The 20,862-nt window shown below is 31.7% G+C and overlaps 1 protein-coding gene across 5 annotated transcripts in view; it reads left to right on the top strand.

Moving 5' to 3' along the window:
* LOC118185875 (membralin-like) overlaps positions 1-20,862 on the top strand; it is a 209,952-nt gene that overhangs the window by 94,695 nt on the left and 94,395 nt on the right. For all 5 annotated transcript variants that reach the window (XM_085825395.1, XM_035355796.2, XM_035355795.2 and 2 more), the window contains exons 2-3: positions 4,531-4,794; positions 20,347-20,791. In XM_085825395.1, the coding sequence (XP_085681521.1) occupies positions 4,579-4,794; positions 20,347-20,791 (661 nt within the window). In that variant the 5' untranslated portion in view covers positions 4,531-4,578. The remainder of the gene's footprint in view (positions 1-4,530; positions 4,795-20,346; positions 20,792-20,862) is intronic.

Raw genomic sequence — 20,862 nt, 5'->3', positions numbered from 1 at the left:
TCGAGTTCGAGGGCAGCTAAAGGTCCCTCCTCATCAGGAGAAAGAAATACCTAGAAAGAAGAAAAGAAAGGGGAAGGAGTCCCAGAAACACGTGGTCCTTATCAGCACTGCACGTGGTTATAACTGGATTTTTAATCAGAGTTGCGCTGGCCTTAGCCAGGCTATCTGATCAAGCATAAAAGACAAGAAAATTTAGCGAAGTTAAAAATAGGGAGCGAGGAGCAAATGCACCTTCACGCTCAAAATCTGAACTTCAAATAATGGAAAGCAACCACTGAACGGATTTTTATGCCCTCTGGTAGTACCAAACGCGAGGAGATATCGTCATCTATTGGCAAAAATAACTGAATTAAGATAGTAGAATTTTAAAGGCATTAGGAAGGACTGGATTGGACTTCAAATCATTAACTAAACCTGCTAAATCTTTGTGAATATGAAAAGCCTCAAGAAAATCCAATTCACCTATGGAAGAAGCCTTTTGGATAATTTTTGCAGACCCAAAGTCAAAATTATGGTTAAATGTACAACTATGATACGCTATTGAAGACTTGTTAATTTTGCCTTTTCTGACATATGATTCATGTTCCTTGATACGAAACTTCAACGCTCTTTTTGTTTGGCCAATATATCTTAAACCACACTGACACGATATACTATAAATTCCCCAAGAATTCAAGACAGAAACCCAATCTTTTAGAATCGAAGGGTGAATTTTATTAATAGGGGAGAAACCGACTTGAAAATTGAATTTCTGGAGAATCCGTGCAATTTTATAGCTAACAGAAGGATAAAATGGAAGCACGACAAGGTCATTAGTATTATTTCTAACAGTGGAATGTCTTCTTTGATGGGAATCTGAAAATTTTTTAACGGCTTTATCAATAATCACGGGAGAAAATCCACGGTCAATCGCAACTGCTCTCAAATAATTAAGTTCATTGGTAAGCAAAGATTCAGAGGAACAAACTTTAAACGTGCGGAATACATAAAAGTAAAAAGAAGCCATTTTTTGCTTAACAGGGTGGCATGACTTGGCATGGGGTGGTAAACAAACTGCAAAGGGTTTACGGTACACAGTGGTGCTAAAATCAGTTTCATTGCGGAATATAATATCAAGGAAGGGGAGGGAATTGTTGGATTCAATTTCAAGAGTGAATTGGATGGCTGGATCAATTGAATTCATAATAGATAGAATCTCTGATAAATCCTCTTTATAACCGTCAAAAAGTGCGAAAGTGTCGTCAACATACCGAATCCGAAGACGAAAAGATAGTTTATCAAATAATTTCATCTCAAAATAGTGCATATAAATGTCATGAAGTACCGGACTGAGAGGATTACCCATAGCCAACCTTCTCCTCTACTTGCTAACAATATTCACACTGTAAAAAAATCTGTTGATGTCATTGTTAAACTTAAAAATATTTCTCCACTTCGTTCCATTATGGTTTCATTTGATGTCAAATCACTGTTTACTAATGTTCCGGTCGAAGGAGCACTAAATTGTCTTGAAACTAGGCTTCGGGAATTTCACTTCGCACATACTGAAATTAATGAGTTGGTTTCGCTTACTAAAGTTTCTCCGAGTCAAACCCACTTTGTTTTCCAAAATGCATATTTTCGTCAAGTTGAAGGATTGGATATGGTTAATCCTCTCAGTCCGGTACTTGCTGACATTTATATGCACTATTTTGAGATGAAATTATTTGATAAACTATCTTTTCGTTTTTGGATTCGGTATGTTGACGACACTTTCGCACTTTTTGACGGTTATAAAGAGGATTTATCCGAGATTCTATCTATTATGAATTCAATTGATCCAGCCATCCAGTTCACTCTTGAAACTGAATCCAACAACTCCCTCCCCTTCCTTGATATTCTTATAATCCGCAATGAAACTGATTTTAGCAACACTGTGTACCCTAAACCCTTTGCAGTTTGTTTACCACCCCATGCCAAGTCATGCCACCCTGTTAAGCAAAAAATGGCTTCTTTTTACTATTATGTATTCAGCACGTTTAAAGTTTGTTCCTCTGAATCTTTGCTTACCAATGAACTTAATTATTTGAGAGCAGTTGCGATTGACCGTGGATTTTCTCCCGTGATTATTGATAAAGCCGTTAAAAAATTTTCAGATTCCCATCAAAGAAGACATTCCACTGTTAGAAATAATACTAATGACCTTGTTGTGCTTCCATTTTATCCTTCTGTTAGCTATAAAATTACACAGATTCTCCAGAAATTCAATTTTCAAGTCGGTTTCACCCCTATTAATAAAATTCACCCTTCGATTCTAAAAGATTGCGTTTCTGTCTTGAATTCTTGGGGAATTTATAGTATATTGTGTCAGTGTGGTTTAAGATATATTGGCCAAACAAAAAGAACGTTGAAGTTTCGTATCAAGGAACATGAATCATATGTCAGAAAAGGCGAAATTAACAAGTCTTCAATAGCGTATCATAGTTATACATTTAACCATAATTTTGACTTTGAGTCTGCAAAAGTTATCCAAAAGGCTTCTTCCATAGGTGAATTGGATTTTCTTGAGGCTTTTCATATTCACAAAGATTTAGCAGGTTTAGTTAATGATTTGAAGTCCAATCCAGTCCTTCCTAATGCCTTTAAAATTCTACTATCTTTATTCAGTTATTTTTGCCAATAGATGGTGTTACCTCCTTGCGTTTGGTACTACCAGAGGGTATAAAAACCCGTTCAGTGGTTGCTTTCCATTATTTGAAGTTCAGATTTTGAGCGTGAAGGTGCATTTGCCCCTCGCTCCCTATTTTTAATTTTGCTAATTTTTCTTGTCTTTTATGCTTGATCAGATAGCCTGGCTCAGTAAAAGTAGGCGCCCAGTGCAACTCTGATTAAAAATCTAGTTATAACCACGTGCAGTGCTGATAAGGACCACGTGTTTCTGAGACTCCTTCCCCTTTATTTTCTTCTTTCTAGGTATTTCTTTTTCTGCTCTGGTGACTTTGGTCTCAATGCTGCTCTTTAGTCAAAGAGGCCAAACAGTGTTGATGATGATAAAGTGAAATATGTATTACATGACATGAGAGATTACAGAAATATAAAAATCCATCATTTAAGCATTCAAAACCTCATAAACAAGGTGAAATGCATCAAATAAAAGATGATTTTTTTTAACTGTTAAAGAAAATGAACCTGTATCTAATTGCTCTAAAAATTGGTAGAGTTTTATTCAAAACCTACAGAGGTAGCTTTTTTACCTAATTAAAGAAAGCTCCAATGCTTAAGTAAGCTCATTACCTGTGTTCCTCATGAACTCAAAGTTCATTCGAGAGCATGTACAAACATATGCGCCAATATCATTAAACAAGAAGGAAAAGATTCTTTCTTGAAGTGACTAATAACTGGTGATGAGAAGTGGATTGTTGAGTAATGTGCAAACAGTCTTGTCCTGATATATAATTTGTTTCAATCAACATCAAAAGTAGATATTTGTAAAGGAAGGTTATGCTGTAAATATGGTGATTTTAAAGGATCCTTGTTTTTCAGGCTACTACCAAAAAACCAACAATCAGTTCTCATGTGTATTCGCAGTTGAACAGTGGATCAGCCATCTAGAAATATCCAGAGCTTGTTGATTGCAAAGGGTTAGGTTCTATTATATCACGAAAACATTTTAATCAATTTTAATTACCTCTCAAAAATTACTGGAGCTCAGATAGGATGGTCTGATCTTGCACTACTAGTCTCTCACTTGTTTTGCTATTTTCAAAACTCCTTGTGTAGTATAATGTTAATTTGATAATGAGTATAATGTTAATTTGATAAGGCAGTAAATCAGCACCTTCATCAGATTTTGCTATTAAAATAAGTTCTATGAACAAGTAGCAGCTCACTGAAAGATGGAACAGGTTATTGGATGGAATTTGTTTTTATAATCATTGGAATGCTCTTTGTTATTTGCATAAATAAGTTCACTTCAAAAAATATGTAAAAAATAAGACTTTTGTGATAACACATTAACTAATATAGTCATAATTTTAGTTTTCAATGGAAATGGAAAGATCAGGCTTGAAGTTTCCACGTAGAAATATTATTTAGGTGCCATGGGCAAATGATATGCTTCTAAAAAAATTCTGGATTGTAAGATGTCATTGATTTTAAAACGCACATCCATTTTAAAAATATTTATACCTCGAAAAATGTGCAGCTTCTAACAAAATGAAGGAGAAAAACAACAGTGCAAAATTTAAAATTAGAGAAATCTGTATTTGATAGCCCATCAAATTGATAGAGTTGTATTCAAAATTTATACCAAACTGTGCAACTTATAATCAGAGAAAACACTAAATTCTATTGAACATTATTAGTAAATCTGCAGATCTTTTAAATTCCATTTTCAATAGTAAGTTATAGTTCCAGATGTGGTTTGAGTAACAGCTTAGATCAGTATTATGAATTAATGATGATGATTCTTTGTCATCATTAATTCATCATACTTTCTTGATGATTCTTTGTCACATGAGTAACCTTTTTTTTTTTTTTTTTTCCATACAGGTTTGATTCATCAGCTACCATGTGAACTACTGTGGCCCTGTCTCTATTATGTCAAATCAGAATTATAATATTCAGCATTTATTCATCACAATGGATGTGCTTCCACTTGAAGGCGAACATATTAGGAATAATAATAATCAGAACACTTTGTGGTACCTGCGAGACAGATTATTTCATGTTCTTTTTGAAAGAGCAACAATAGCATATGCTGCGACATTTACTGAAAGTTTTCGAAAGTTTGTGGAAATTGTGTTTTTAGTTTTTGTAAGTACTTTTTAATATTTTGTTAGGCAATTAGTATTGATCAAAGTATTTTTAATATGTATTTATTTATTGTTGTAAATATGAAAATTAAAAAAAAATATTCAAGATATATATAGAAATTGAAAAATTATGCTCGTAAAAATGAGAGTGATTGCTTTTTGTTTATGATATTAGAGAATATCGTGGTCAATGTAGATCATATCTAGCAAAAATTATGTTCATATGTAACAAAAGGAAAGTTGCATACACTTGAAAAACACATTTTAAATAATGGAAAAGTAAACATAATTAGATATGAAAAACTAAGTTATAAATGCCGCTAAAGAACAATATTTACAATAGAACTTGAACAAAGAACCACAACTACCACTGGGACAATCAATGTCCTTTTTTCTGGGACAATCAATGTCCTGGTGTCCAGAGCTTAGGAGGGCCCCAAGTGAGGTCGGGAAATATTTAAAAAAAAAAAAAAAATTATGTTGGAGATTTTATTAAAAAAAATTGAAAAATTAAAATTTCGCTAATGATATTTATATTTTTCCTTTACAACCCGAAAAGTTATTTGTTTAATAAAGTTTATTTCTGAATAAATGAAAAACAATACTGCCAATTGCGGTGATGACTAATCAGATTATGTTAACCCTGCTATGTCACCTCTGTACAGGTCAGCTTAGATGAAAAGCTTCTGGATGAAAAAAGGGGTTGTCAGAAAGTATGATATTTACAAGAGTGGTCTGGTAGAATCTTGTAACAGGTTATTTTAGAAGAACGTTAGGCATAAAAATGATTAATGAATTTGCTTCCATAACAGTTAGAAAACAGAGATTTTTTAAATCCAAATGTAGAAAAAAATTGCATTGAATAATTTACTATTAAGCATTTTATCTTAATTATATTGTAGATATTTTATATTTTGACATGTAGGATGTCAAATAGTTTCAAATATCATATTCTCTTTGACTTAACAGGATTAAATGGGAATAAAGGTCATATAAATGAGACATTTATTGAAAAAAAATTTTCATTTGATTAAAGGTCTGTACAGTTACTTTTAATTAATAAGAAAATGATAGTCCAGCTCCATTTTGTTAATCTACTGAGTTATTATGATTTAGATGTTTACTGTTACTTTCCATTACTCAACCAGAATGCAAATCAGGTTTTAGATTATTTAAGGCAAGGTACATAAATTGTAAGACAGAGTGTGTTTCTGGCTCTCAATGCCTTGTTATTAAGTTTCCACTAGTTCAGATAAGATTGTGTTCTTTGGCTTTGCGATACTGCTGCTGTCATTGAAGTTTTTGGCCCGGTGAGAAGTTTGAGCTAAATACATGTGAAATTAATTGGCTATTAGTCTTAGTTGTCCTATTCTGTTTTGAGGACTGTAAAAAAATTGTAACGAGAATGTATGCTCAAAAGCGGCGAATCTAGCAAACACAGCCATTTAACAGCACGTCAGATCTAGCGCACGCGCTGATTTCAAATTGCGTAAGTTTAGATAGTTCTATATTTCTTAAGATGCCATTGAAATATTAGTTTAATTTTTAAATCCTTTTTTGATATCCTGTGGATTTAAAAATTTGCGAATTGTCCATGACAGAAAGTCTGCAAAAGAGAAAAGGCATCATTCATCATAGAAAATTATGTTTGAACAACCAACGAGATGAAATTATGCTTTAGCGATAACTTGGTAGCGAAATAGTGATGCAGGAATCCATTCAGTTATGTTTAGCCTTTTTTTTATATAAATTATAATAATGATCTGAAATAGATATTTACTCTTATTATTCCATTCAGTTATGTTTAGCTTTTTTATATAAATTATAATAATAAAAAAGTATTATATGAAATTAACCTTTCATCTAAATTAAAACAATAATCTTAGATAGTTATTTACTATATACTTCCTTCTTGGGTTAGGGTAGCCGGAATTAGTTTTGGCAGCACTGGTATCAACAATAATTTGGCGTTTTTTTTACAGTCCTCAAAATGGAATAGTACCGTCTTAGTTTTAAATCTTGAAACTGACTACTTTAAGTTTCATGTCACAGGTGGTTGTTGATTCGTAAGTATGAGTCATGCGTTTTTGTTTAAGCTCTTATTTAATAGAAAAAGTTTCGTTTATAAAACTTCTTAAGATTTTGCAGTTCAGACACAACGATAATTCACTTTAAATCTGTTAGTAGTTTGGACTTAGTTTATGCTACCAAAATACACCAAACTCTATAGGATAAACAATAACTAGTGAAAAAAGTGGTTAGGTTTGGGAGAAACAATAAAGATTTCATTGTCATTTGTTGTGTCAGACCCAAAAATCTCTAGTTTGGTCCTGTGTGGACAATGCCATTGAGATTAAATTTGCGTAAAACATTTGTCAAGTCATTTTGTTATTTATTGTACAGTGTTTGTTTTCTCTGGATTATGTACAATTAAATGAGCTGCTGTTTTGGATAAAATAATTCCCAAACACTGTGATATCAACATCTATTGCTGGTGTTAGCCATATATTTTTTTCCTGTTTTAGTTTTTCCTCGTAGACAATTTTTATTTTATGCTAGTGTTTGTTGTAATAATTTTTGTGTTGTTCCATAATAAGCAAATTATATTTTTTTGTTCTGTAAGATTGGGTCAATCCAATCTACAACTTGGTTAATTGTCTCCTTTTAATCCAAAGTTGACTGTACTTGTCGTGTTATGTTGTCAAATATGTAACAACTATTAATAAAGCTTATCATAGGAAAAAATATAATAGATTTCAGAGTTAATTTTTTTTGTTTCTTGTCTTGGTGTAAATCCATTCCATTTAAGAGGTAACTATTGGAATATGTTTTTTTTTTTTTTAACATTGTAGACATAAATTACCTTTTAAATCATCCTTTATTCCTTTTATAATTTTAATTAAATCGTTAGCTGAAAAAATACAATCTTATATTACAATTAACGTATAAAATAAAATAAATAATAATAAATAACTAAATGAATAGAATTAATAAAAAAAGAAGGAGGGGGGGGGGGAAGAAAAATCTGAAAGCTTTCAGATTTTATATTACACTCAAAGGGGTGCTTTTTAACGTTTTGGGTGTTACCTTTGCTTATTAAATATCATGTTCTTCACATTTAAACCATAAAATTCAATTCAACAGCAATATCACAAAATATTTAAAAGAGCATATCTTTAGAATACCCAATACACAGTCTTGCATGTTGGAGATAAAAATGTTTTTTTTCCTTGTGCAGTGTTGCCATTGCTCGTTTTGAAATTGTTAATCAAAAATTCTGTAATGTTTGACAAAATATGAAATAGATGATAAAACAAATTCCAAATTTAGGCTTCTAGATCAGTGCAAAAAACATTCATACATTCATGCAGATTCTTCACTATTTAATTTTCTTAAATATAATGCAGAGGCTCTAATATTTGATGACGACAATTTAAAAGTGATCCAATATTTGTAGTGAACCAGGCAAAATGCCAAAGCGAAATTAAAAGCCCTTCTGCGCAAATTGCCCCTTTGGGCTAATAATAAATAAAAAAATAAAATGAAAAATACTATGAACCATTTACCTGTGTTTTCCAGCAGTTTAATTTGGAAAGTACATTTATTTGGTTCTATAAATTAGATTAATGTTTGAAGTTCTTTTCTGTCTCTTCCTATCCTTTGTTTCTTTCTCATTTGAATACTGTTTCATTCTTATATTCCAATAAAATAGGAGCTCCTGTGAAACAAAAGATTTATGGCTGTACACATGATTTATTACGCACACTGGCAAATGAATTAGAAACCCACCACCTTTTGCATGGATTACTGCTCTGATTTGTTTGGGCATTGAGTCTATATGCTTCTGAAGTGCATTTACCTCCAAAGAATACCATGCATTGGCGATACAGCTTTTTAGATCTTATAACTTAGATGGAAGAGGAGGGTGCTGTCGGATGCATCTTTCCACCGTATCCCACACATTTTCTGTGGGGTTAATATCCGGCTATGTGGTGGCCAGGGAATGTGTTGGAAGTCAGACTGATGTTCAGCGAATAAATTTTGAACACTTCTGGTATGATATATAATTGCATTATCATCCATGAAGTATCCGTAGCTATCAGGATATAAATGCAACATTGGTGGGTGCATCTGATCGGCCAGTATATCTAGGTATCTCATGGCTGTTTGTTCACCCTTGAGGAACACCAGGGTATCTCTTCCATGCCAGCAGCCCTAATTCATGATACTCCCACCAGACCCTTTCACAGTGCTAGTAAAGCTAGATGGCTTCATGGCTTCATGGGGTTCTCGCCAAATTCGACGTCTTTCATCAGTGCAAAATAAGGTGTAGCGTAATTCATCTGACCACATTACCCGTTTCCAATCCTCAGATGTCCAGTGTCTTCTTTTCCGCCACCCCTGCAAACAAATTCTTGCATGTCGGGCAGAAATGAGTGGTTTTCTCAGAGACACCTGACTATGCATTCCTATCCTCTATAATTCTCTGCGCATGGTTTGAGCTGACTGTTGGGAAGAGCTTTGGTTGATCTATGTCAGTTGAAGCATAGTAAAATCCTTATTTTGCCATACAATTTGTTCGAGATGCTGCCGATCATTCTCTTGGAAATCTGTGCTCAAACCTCAGTTAAATCTTCTAGAAAAGGACTGTGGGTTCTGATTCCAACTTTTGAAAAACCTTTGATATGGCTGCTTTTGAGAACTCCGTGAGATTTGCTGTCTTCGAAATCGGGGCCCCTGCTAAACCTGCACGAACAATTTTCCCATTTTACTTCATTCATCATGAAAAGAACTCATACACCTTACTTATACTAGCATTCTAACCATGTGTAACCCACATCATAAAAAAAAAAAAAATAAAATTGCATACTTCATCCCTAGCATGCATTCAAATAAAAATCTCAAAGGTTTCTAATTCATTGCCCAGTGTGTGTAGATTGAGCATGACCTAACAATATTTATGTATCTTCAAGATTACGTATTATTAAATTGCATATTATTATGAATAAACAAATATTATGAAATCATTTGCTTTCACTGCTGTTAGCCCACACATTTCCTTTTCTTGTTTTTATCTGAAGAGAGTTTTGTTTTATACTGTTGGCTTGTGATGATAATTTTTCCATTTCTATATCTCAGTATGTAAACATAACTTTTTTCAGATGGAATCAACCTGCAGTGGAAAGGTTATCAATGAAAAACTGTACTTTAATCTTTACAAAGCAGCTTTATTCAATGACAGAATTACCAGCCTGGACATAAGGAATATAAAGAATGAATGTCTTATGAAACATAAGGGAATAACCAGGCATTATCATTTTATTTGGAAGTGGAATCAGGAGATTGATTTATTTTGATAGCACTTAGTGATGGCCAAAAGCAAATCGAAATCATTTTTTACTTTTTTATTTGTTATACTTGTAATTTTTTTAAATGAAAAGTTTTTTGATTTTTAATAATATCCTTACATATTATATGATATGTATAATATAGGGTGTCATAAAAAAACTTGCCCAATATATGAACCACTAGTGGCCTATCTGCAGTTCTAAATGAAATTTCAGATATTGTTATGGAGAGATATGCATTTGAGATTGTGATGATTTAAAACAATAGCTCTCTCACCGTTATGGTTGCAGTGAAAAAATTTCAATATATTTGAATGGCAACATGTACGTTTTTCCTGCACAAATTGATCAGCGCATTGAAACAATGCACATATTATGAAAATTGCTGGCATAAAACAAAACTAATTTGGAAAAAAGAGCATTGCAAAGGACCAATGACAATGCAGAAAGGATGTGCATTAATGCACTTTCCATACTTCATTAAAGAGGTCATTTTCACAGGTATGAAAATGTGCTGAAATGAAAAAGTGCTCGATATACAACAATGTTGCAGAATTACATAATTCCAGAATTGGAGCAGCAAAATGTCGTTAATGACATTGTATGGACACAAGGTAGTGCTTCTGTACATGTGTTCAGCAAGTACTGCCACAGCACTTTGGAGATAGAGGCATCTTCTATAACTCTGCAGTTCTTGGCTTCCATGATTGTCTGATCTGTCTGTGATAGATTTTTTGGTTTTTATCTGAAATCAAAGGTGTACATATCAAACCCATGAAATTAGTCAAAATTGCTACAAAATGAGAAGTTACATAGATTTCTTCTGCAATGTTATGATTGTCATTGTTGTCAACAATTTCTCACATCAGTGGGTTATTGTTATTGCAAAAACAGGCACGTTGAGAACTTATAACTGCAATAAAAGTTCCCCCCTTTTTTTCTGTCTTTTTTTTTTTTTTTTTTTTTGATTGGTCCTTTTTAGTGTTCTTCTCTGCAAGTATTTTACATTGGCAGTTTTCACCATTTGTGGTTTTTTGATGTGCTCATCAAGTCATGCAGAAAAAAAAATGGATGTTACCATTCAAAAATGATTAAATTTTTTCATTTTAATTATAACAATGAGAGCTTTATTGTTTTAAATAATTATAATCTGAAGGACATATTTTCAAATGATAAACCTGAAATTTTATTTCGATTGGTTGGGTGGGTAGGCTGCTAAGGGTTGATATATCGGGAAAGTTTTTTTTCAGGACAACCTTGTATACATAAATCTTGTAATATGATGTAAATTACCTAATCTTCAAAGTCATTAACAGCATTATACATTCTGATTTCTTAATTTAAGTCCAATATCATATATACAGAGTCCTTATCACTTATACCACAACATGCTGCTTGATTGGTGTGAATTATTAAGTAACAAAGTTTCTTATGTAAAGTTAAATTGTTAAACAATTGTTGTTGTACTGAAAAACTGTCTTTCACAAAGTTGTTGTTATTGTTATTGTTGCAACAACCAAGTAAAGGGCAAAAATTTCATATCTGTGTTTAAAAAAAATTTGCTCATATTGTTATACATGCAACAACCAAACAGGGAGAAAAAATTTTCATAACTTGTGTTTAAAAAAATGTTATTTAGATGCACAGTTGCATTTTTAATATAAAAATTTATCTTAAAGAATTTATCCCCCGCTTTTTACCTATGTAAAAATTGAATTCAATTATCTCATTAACTGGCATTTCTATGCCATTCATTGCTTATTTAAATGCTGAGTACAGTATATTTGCAGTAACATAATTTTTTTGTGTTCTATGAAAATAAAACACCCAGGTTCCATAAATCATATCGATTTTGTTTTAGATCATAGTAGTAAATAAATTAATATTATTCTTGGCTAATCTTTGGAATATGGTAACAGGGAGTTTTGCGACATTTTGGTAAGGCGATAAAAGTTACTAGCTAGGACTTTAGTAGTGTACATGGATAAAGTCAAGAGTGTGCACAATGCCATTTTTGCACATTTCTGGAATGTTTTTTTAAGTGAAAATAGGTCGACGTGTGCATGGATGATACCGTGTATGTGCAATTCTTAAAAACGCGGCAAGCAGTTTGCGATTCTGCGCTTTCTCCCAATTTTGCACCTAATCTTCGTCATGATTAAGCATTTTTGTTCCATAAAAGTTCTAGTATAAGCGTAATTTGGCTAGCAGATTGTTGGAAAAAATGTTGAGTTAAAAAAAAAAAAAAAAAAACATGGCTTTACTTCGTGAAAACAAAATGGTGTTCAAAACAAAACTAGCAGGTTTCTGTAGCAGGTTTGATTGCCAAATTTTCGCCAAAAAATCGCCAAGTTACCATAATCCAAAGATTAACCTTATTCTTTTCAAGAGCTTTTGCCATGCAGAAAAAGTGAAAATTTGTTGTAATTAAATTTCCTCTAAATTCACTGCACACAGTTCATCACTTTTCTCTGATTTGTCTGCACTGTGTCATTTAAAATATTGAGACATTAAAATGAAAATTATAATATGCAGGATATTTCTGAAGAAAAGTTCCGTTATTTATATGTATCAGGCAAATCCACAAAAGGCGTAATTTTTTTTAAGTAAGTTCTGAAGAAATAAAAAGCAAGTAAGATATTACTTATTTTAAAGTATGTTCTCCATTTAATAACATCCTTCCAACACTGTAATACATTTTTACATACACTGTAATATACTTACTGGAGAAAAAGTATGAAGGACTCTTTCAAGTGCCTCATGGTAATTGTATTCTTTTCCATCGGTGAATTTTTACTAGTTTTGAACTACCAGTTACTGTTAATCATCAAACACTAGAGAGTTAAAAACGGAGAATTTTTGGCATTAAGTGCTATCCCATTGACTGTGAAAGTTTGCTACCATTGAATCATGGAAGTTTGGGAAGATCTTGAGTCTTTAACTTTGTGGTGATCTAAAGTCTCACCAATCATTCTTGAGAAATTCTAAAGTAATTGATAGCTTTTTATTTAATAAACTAGCCACTTAAGTTTTGCACTTCATAAAAACTCTTTTATCGATTTCTATTATTTTGTTTCATATCTCTTTTATTGAAAACTCTGTTTAGAATGCTATAAGTACAAACTTTCTGCAGGTTATTGTTCCATTCTGTTACTGTTTTGTCAGCTATATGCTGCTGATCATATCATGCCCATTAATAGACCCTTTTTTTTTGGTAGAATCCAGGGCCATTCCTAGGCCATTGGCTGTCCGCATACTTTCCTAAGATTGCCGCCCCTAAATTTTAAAAGAAAATGCTCAGTGATTAATACAACTTTTATTTCATTCTCACTGAGTATTTATATATGACAAATTGTATAAAAAGTACTTACACATAACAAATTGTATAAAAGGTACCAAGTACATATAACAAGTACTTACAATGAATTTAAAATACCGTATATACCTGCGTATAAGTCGATACCGCATATAAGTTGACTTCCCACTTCGACATAAAAAATTCGTAGAAAATAAGAAACCCGTGTATAAATCAACCCCCCACTTCCGAAATTGATCGAGAAACTTCGAAAAAATTTTAAGTACTACATTTATTCAAAATCATCTGAGAAAAAAAAGTAAATATACGATAAAAAATACCTTGGTAAATAAACAAAATCAAAATCCTTCAACGTCCGATTCATTTTCAGATTCGCCAAACATTTCATAGAACTCTTCTGTCTTCATTGGCTCGTCATCAGACATATTTTCAGTCTCAAACTCTGTATTGATACAATCACTAATAGAGCCTTCGTCGTCATTTTCACTTTCAAAAACAGCATCATCTTCCGTGCCATTTAGTTCGTTGCTAATACAACATTTTTCAAATGATTTTATAATCATTTCAGAGGGTATTTCATTCCGAACATCTTTAACCCACTGAGCAATTAATGTAATGTCGGGCTTTTTAATGTTGCCTCCCTTTGTAAATGTTGGTCGACCGGAACTAATCCACTCTGCCCAATATTTTCTAACATTTACTTTGAAGGGCTTATTGAGGCAGACATCTAGGGGTTGAATGACGGATGTCAATCCTATGTCAATACATGAATGAACAATAACTATTATAAAGACTTATACGTACATAAAAACTACTTTTCCGAAAATTCTTTGGTTTAATTGAAACTTACTCTAGTTAAAGTATGAAACTCTGTGATTAGTTCGTCACATAATTTAAGTCATGAAATTACTTCAAGTAAGTGACTTATTTGATAAGTTGTCCAATTTGAGTGCGGGAAGAAAACAACTGCATTATATAAAGAAATTTTTTAACTTCCGATTCTTTTAATTTTTTATGACCCCGCAGATAAGTCGACCCCCCCACTTTGAAGTCTTTTTTTTTGTACAAAATATCTCGACTTATACGCGGGTATATACGGTATTTAGGTGTGGTTTTGCAAGAGTTTGGTCGCCCCTGATTTTCATTGCTTGCATACTTTTATGCACTGCAACCCTGCTAGGAATGGTCCTCGTAGAATCCATAAGTATAAAAATAATTGTGTGCTTGCTCTCTGTCAAAGGCAGATCCCAAATGTTAATTTTTTTTTCCAAATGCTAGAAAAATATACGGCAATGAGAGTTAATCTATAAAAGAAGCCAATAAAAACAAAATATGGCTGATCAAGAATCTATTCGAGTTATATCAAAGAAGAAGCAGGTGTTACGAGTGCATTTTTACTTCACGCTTATCCATAATTGGTGCTAAATCATGCTGTTTGGAAACGGTTTCATTATAAACAGTATAATTCATAAGTATCAAACTTTTTTTCATGTGAATGAAAAGCAGTGCTGATGTTATGCATTTTCATTGATTAGCATCAGTAACTTCTTGTGAAACTCATTTATTATAGCTTAGACAACAAGGTCACACAACCTGCACGTTCGGCTTCTAAAATTCAAATCCTCATCCCCATGGCCTGAAACTAAAAGTGTCTCATGCTGCTGGTCGGCAGTTTGCATCTAGCTGCAATGTGTTAAAGAATAACTTTTTTATCTTTAAGACATTAAGTTTCAGTCCCAAAACTTTCTCCATAAAGATAAAAAAACGACGTTTAAGAGGAAATTCATTTCTTTAGAAGTAAAGGTACAAATTTTGGACCGTCTTTTAAAAGGAGAAAAGGCGTCTCACGTTGGAAAAAGTTTTAATTTGAATGAAACAACATTCCGGACTATTAAGAAAAATGAAAAAGAAATAAGAACTGCAACTGCTGCAGGATCTTTGACATCAGCAAAATGTGCAGTTCGCCCCCTTCTGCCCGAGTGTCAATAATTCAGAAGATGAAAAAGGCACTCAGCATTTGGATTGATGATAGCTCCAAGAACATGGAGAATCCTCTGTCAACCCAGATTTTCTGGCAAGTAAAGGTTGTCTCGAAAATTTCAAAAAACGTCTTGCAATTCATAGCATAAGAATTCAAGGAGAATCTGCATTGGCTGATTATGAAGCTGCTAGGATGTTGATTATGAAGCTAAAGATTGGCTTTTAAAGTGTTTTGTGCCAAACGCTGAATGTTATTTAAGGCAAAAAAATTTGAACTTCAAGGTGCTATTACTATTAGATAATGCTCCATGTCATCCACAAGCTTTGAATTATCCCAATGCCAAAATACTGTTCTTACTTTATTATTATTTATACATTTAAAACAGATTACATAAGAAGAGCATTACAGTGGATTTTAGATGTAACGGATTCAAAATCAATTTGTAGAGGCATTAGGAGTTTTTTGGAAGCAGAAGACTTGAAAATTGAACAATGCCCTCGTCGAGAATTCAACCACGGACCTCTCGAATATGCACCGAATATATAAACTACTACACAACGAAGACTTGCTAAGAAGGCGGGAGAAATACCTTATAAATTAATGTAATAGAAGCCTGGAAGGCATTTTCAATCAAGCACCGTATTGAAAAAAGTTCTCGATTGATTCTACTGAGCAGTGACAAGGAAGGAATTTATTAAGCTAAAGTTGCATTAAATTAAAATATATACTGTCAAAAGTCGTTAATTCGGACACCCATAATCCGGACCTCAAAGCTACAAACTTGACGCATGCGCATAAGCTCTTTTTTTTGTAAATTTTTATACCCCTTAGATCATAATTGTTCTTTATTTCATAAATTACGGTTTCATATTTTGAATTTTATAATTTCTACATGCCATCTTACCAGATTTAAACTGATGATCTATAATCCGGAATCGCTGAAGTCCCGACGAGTCCGTATTAACGACTTTTGACTGTAATATTTTTTGTTGTACACTGCTCAAAAAAAAAAAAAAAAAAAAAAAAAAAAAAAAAAAAAAAGGGACAGTGTTATATCTCCCGTTCTACTGGGCCGATTGACAAAATTCAAACTGCGTTTTTCATGTCTCGAAAGCGTGACTTAGGATATATATTAAATTTATATATAGCACTATTCTAACATAGGTATTTTGACACAAAAGTGGACTTTTTCTGAAATAACATGCCAATGTTTTTCCATATTTCGGTTCTATGACTCAAATTATGCCAGAATACCAAGTTTCGTAAAAATCGTACGAGTAGTTTTTAAAGTATTAGCTCTGAAAATTTTAGCTTCTCAATGTTAATTGAATTTGGAAAATATTTATTAATATCTCTTTTTTAATTAAACTTTTATTATTTTTCCTTTCACATTTCGAATTTTAGGTTTATTCCAAATAAAATTTACCCATTTTTTGTGTTTTATTTTTTAAATTTCTATTTTTAAATAATTTTTATAAATTTTTCGAAAAAAATTTTGAATTATAACCTATAAAATGTTTACCAGCATCTTAAAGTAGGTTTTGTTCTAAGCATACCTGCAAAAAATTAGACTTTTTTATTGAAAATTTTCTAAGATATACATGAATTTACATATTTTCGCGTTTTGAAATTTGGCATCTTTTTTTGAGCGATAATAACGCCAAATGTGGTTTTTAGATTTTTGTTACAGTGAATTGCACCAGCTATTTTTAGCCTTAAATTTCAAGTAAAATTTTACAGAGAATTAATTATATGAAATTTTCCCCCTCAATGATACATAATAAATATTTATTAATACTATATGAAAAGCTATTTTTTTAAATTATAGATGATATAATTCAAATTTTTAACTAATTTTTTTAAATTATAGATGATATTATTCAAATTTTTAACTAATTTTTTTAAATTTCTCTCTTTATTCCTTTTTTAAAAAAAAATATTTGTAAGAGTAATTTTTGATCTTTGGCGTTTTATCGTCTGCTAAATCGAATTGTCTAAAACTGAGAACTTTAGTTTAATGTGTATTTGAATTTTACGAAAATATTTTATGACATTAACTGCATAATTTATTTCTAAACAAACTGTTGCTTATGAAGTGGCTGAAAGAGCGGCTGATACCATCATCCATATTTTTAAAGTACAGTATATTTTTATAGAAACATAAGATTTAGAATAATCATTTTTATAAATTCATTGTAAATTTATTATTCATTTATAAAGTCAAATTATGATATAAACATACAACCCTCTCTCAAGTTCAATGGTTATGTAGAAATGATCTGCAGCTACTTAATGTCTGTATAACTCAGCAAGTTCTGTGTACAAGTAAGAATAATTATATAAATGACACCCAAATTCTGAATTCAATTAACAACGAGGGTACGATCTTTATTAAATGAATTTAAGAAATTTTTAAACATAAAAAAATTAACTCATTTTTTTATCCTGAAATGTATTTTTATGCATAGCGTATTTTCATTATATCCTTAAAATTATATTTTTTAGAACGTAATTGTCAAGAACTGAATTCTATACATCAGTAATATAATAAGCAATTATTACAGTTATTAATAAATCCGTCTTATAAAGTAATTGCAAATATTTCAAAAAACTTTCTGTCTGAATGCAAATATTTCTAATTTTATATTAATCAAGATTGCACATGATATTCTTTATTTGCAGTTCAATTCTTACTGTCAGCTCTAGTAGAAGTTACAAATCAATTATATTTAATTAAGGAATGACCATCTAAGTTTAGAAACAGCTTACCGTAACAGCAATTCAATTATTGGCGCCATATCTTTCATGTTACTCCCGATTGGCAAGCTACATGATTTTTAATGAGTATTCGGATTTTGCTAGAAACTTCACTTGGAAATTGCGCTTAAACTAGGTCAGTTGGTTATTTGAACATAGAAAGAACATGGGAGCTATTTGGTTAAGATGCTTTCATAGAGAACCTTTGTAAAGAGAACCTAGAAAACTACGAAAACCAACCATGCAGCCTGGGTTAGACTTCGCAACAAACAATTGGTATTTAACAATCTTGAAATGCTAGGCAACTGGTGAGGCTCCAATTAAATTTCCAATATAATATTTTATTTGTAAATATTTAAGATACTGTTGTATTCTTAGACACAAAAAGCAGAATTTAAGTTTTGTTAACTCGTTAGTAAACTACCAAGCCATAGTCCAAATGAATATTCAATTTTTTTTTTGCAATAATTGTATTCACTTAATGTTCTTGGAATATGAGCTAAAGAAGGAATGTTCTCGGAAGATTAAAGAAGTGTTTAAATCCAGTGATATTAGGTTTGTCTTACAAGCTCAAAATCAAAACAATTGCAGTTGCCCGAGTAGTTGACTTGTAAATGGCTGTGAATTAAGCAGGTGACTTTTAATCTTACGTTATTCAGTCAGAAAACGTATTTCAAATGTTTTGTATTGCATGACAATGTATCTTTTCATTATTCAATAACCAATTGGAGAACCGCTTGTATTCCGAAAATAAGTATGTGTACTCAATAGTCCTGCATGTTCTTCAAATTTGTTTTCTTGTGATTTTTTTTCTTTCCCAAAAACTAAAGTTTCCGCTCAAAGGAAAGTTTTTTGACATTGAAGAGACAAAAGGGGTATGACATCTACTTTTAGAGGCATGTCAAAAACAGATCTCTACAAGCCTTCTCTTCCATTACATGTTGTGCATTTAGACAAAAAGTTAGATCGGTGTAAATTCTATAATGTATTTTTATTACACTCTGATTACTTAACATACCGTGAATATATAATAAACCTTTTACTTCAGCTTCAGTAATTCGGAATTTTTGACGGAATTGTTGTTGGAACTAGGACTTAGAATAGTAACTATGACTAAAAATATAGTATAAAGAAAAGTATTTGGAAAAAAAAAATAAATAAATAAACGATGCGCCTTTGATTTAAACTACGCAGTTCGAATGAGTGAATAGAAATTTTTAAAAGTTATTCGAAAGAAACTATGTAACGTAAACAATTAAAATAAATTCGAAAAAGGAAAAAATTGATTAAAATTAATAGCAATTATAATTAAAAATATAAGATAAAGAACATTATTTGAAAGAAGGAACAATTGAGTCTTTTTTTTTTCTCTCGCGCACTATTTAAAAATGGAAATGAAAATAGGTTGCTACATATTAAGAAGTTCGCCAAGTGAACTAATTTTGGCACAAACTGAATAAAAAGCACCAATATAAATTGTTGAATTTCTCCGTAAATTTCGCACCAAATTTTACAAAATTTAATATTTAGTCATAATTTGAGTCGTAGAATCGAAATATGGAAAAAATGGGTATGTTATTTCAGAAAAAGTCCGATTTTATGTCAAAATACCTATGTTAGAATTGTGCTATATATATATCTAATATATATCCTAAGTCGCACTTTCGAGACATGAAGAACAATTTGAAGTTCGTGAATCGGCCCAGTAGAATGGGAGATATAGCACTGTCCCATTTTTTTTTAGCAGTGTACATACATATATATGTTTAATAAAAATTCAGTTGTTTATGTTTGTTTTTAACAAGTTTTCGGAACACAACCCCCCCTTTCTATACTGGTTTTGCATCTCATACAACATGGCATTTTCTAGGAACCTATCTACCGTGTTATACGAGGTTTACCTATACTAAAGTTTTAAAATTTCTATTAGTTACTGATTGATTTACTAATTTTTTTATTGTGAAGAATTGTGCATTCTGCATATACACCCTGATCAGTTATTCAAAATTGCTGATAAGTTCAATAGAGAGTGTAGTATAATGTTTTTAAGATCTCTTTATTATTTTCTTTTGCTTATTGCTTTTTGTTCTTTGCTGATTAATAAATGTTTGGTCATTTTAATCATTCAATGATTTTTTTTTTTCTTAACAGGCTGGGATATCTCTTTTTACTCTTGCTTATATACATATGACTTTTGTGCAAGTTCCAGTCAATTGCCTGGGAAAGGAAACTGAAAATTGGTCACGGGAAGGAATTCTACGTGTAGAAATATCTCTTGAGGAACAAGTGATAGAGCCTGTTGATATTTCTAAGTACTGTAATAACATGTCACCACCACCTGTGAAAAATATTCCAAAGTTTCCAAAGGAACAAAAACCTCCTATGAAGTTAATTGAAAAAAATGATCTTCATAAACCTGAAGATAAAGTTCCAGAATTTGTTGTTGAAGATGCATTTCAAGATCATATATTAGATGCCGAAAAAGCTCCAGAATTTATTAATAGAACCTTGCAGTTTAAAGATAGTGTTTCTGATCCAGATTGTTTGTCTCCATTAAGGACCATTCTGTCTGATATGGAAATGTTTACAAATGCAGGTATTTTTCCTCCCAGTTAAGTCATTGTATTTAAGAAGTTGAATTATAATACAACATTATTCAAAATGATG

This window comes from Stegodyphus dumicola, chromosome 10 (genome assembly GCF_044657685.1).
Source record: "Stegodyphus dumicola isolate Sdum_Otavi_A_Nest chromosome 10, ASM4465768v1".
In the NCBI taxonomy this organism is placed as follows: Eukaryota; Metazoa; Arthropoda; class Arachnida; order Araneae; family Eresidae; genus Stegodyphus; species Stegodyphus dumicola.
This window is presented reverse-complemented; position numbering and strand designations above follow the sequence as displayed.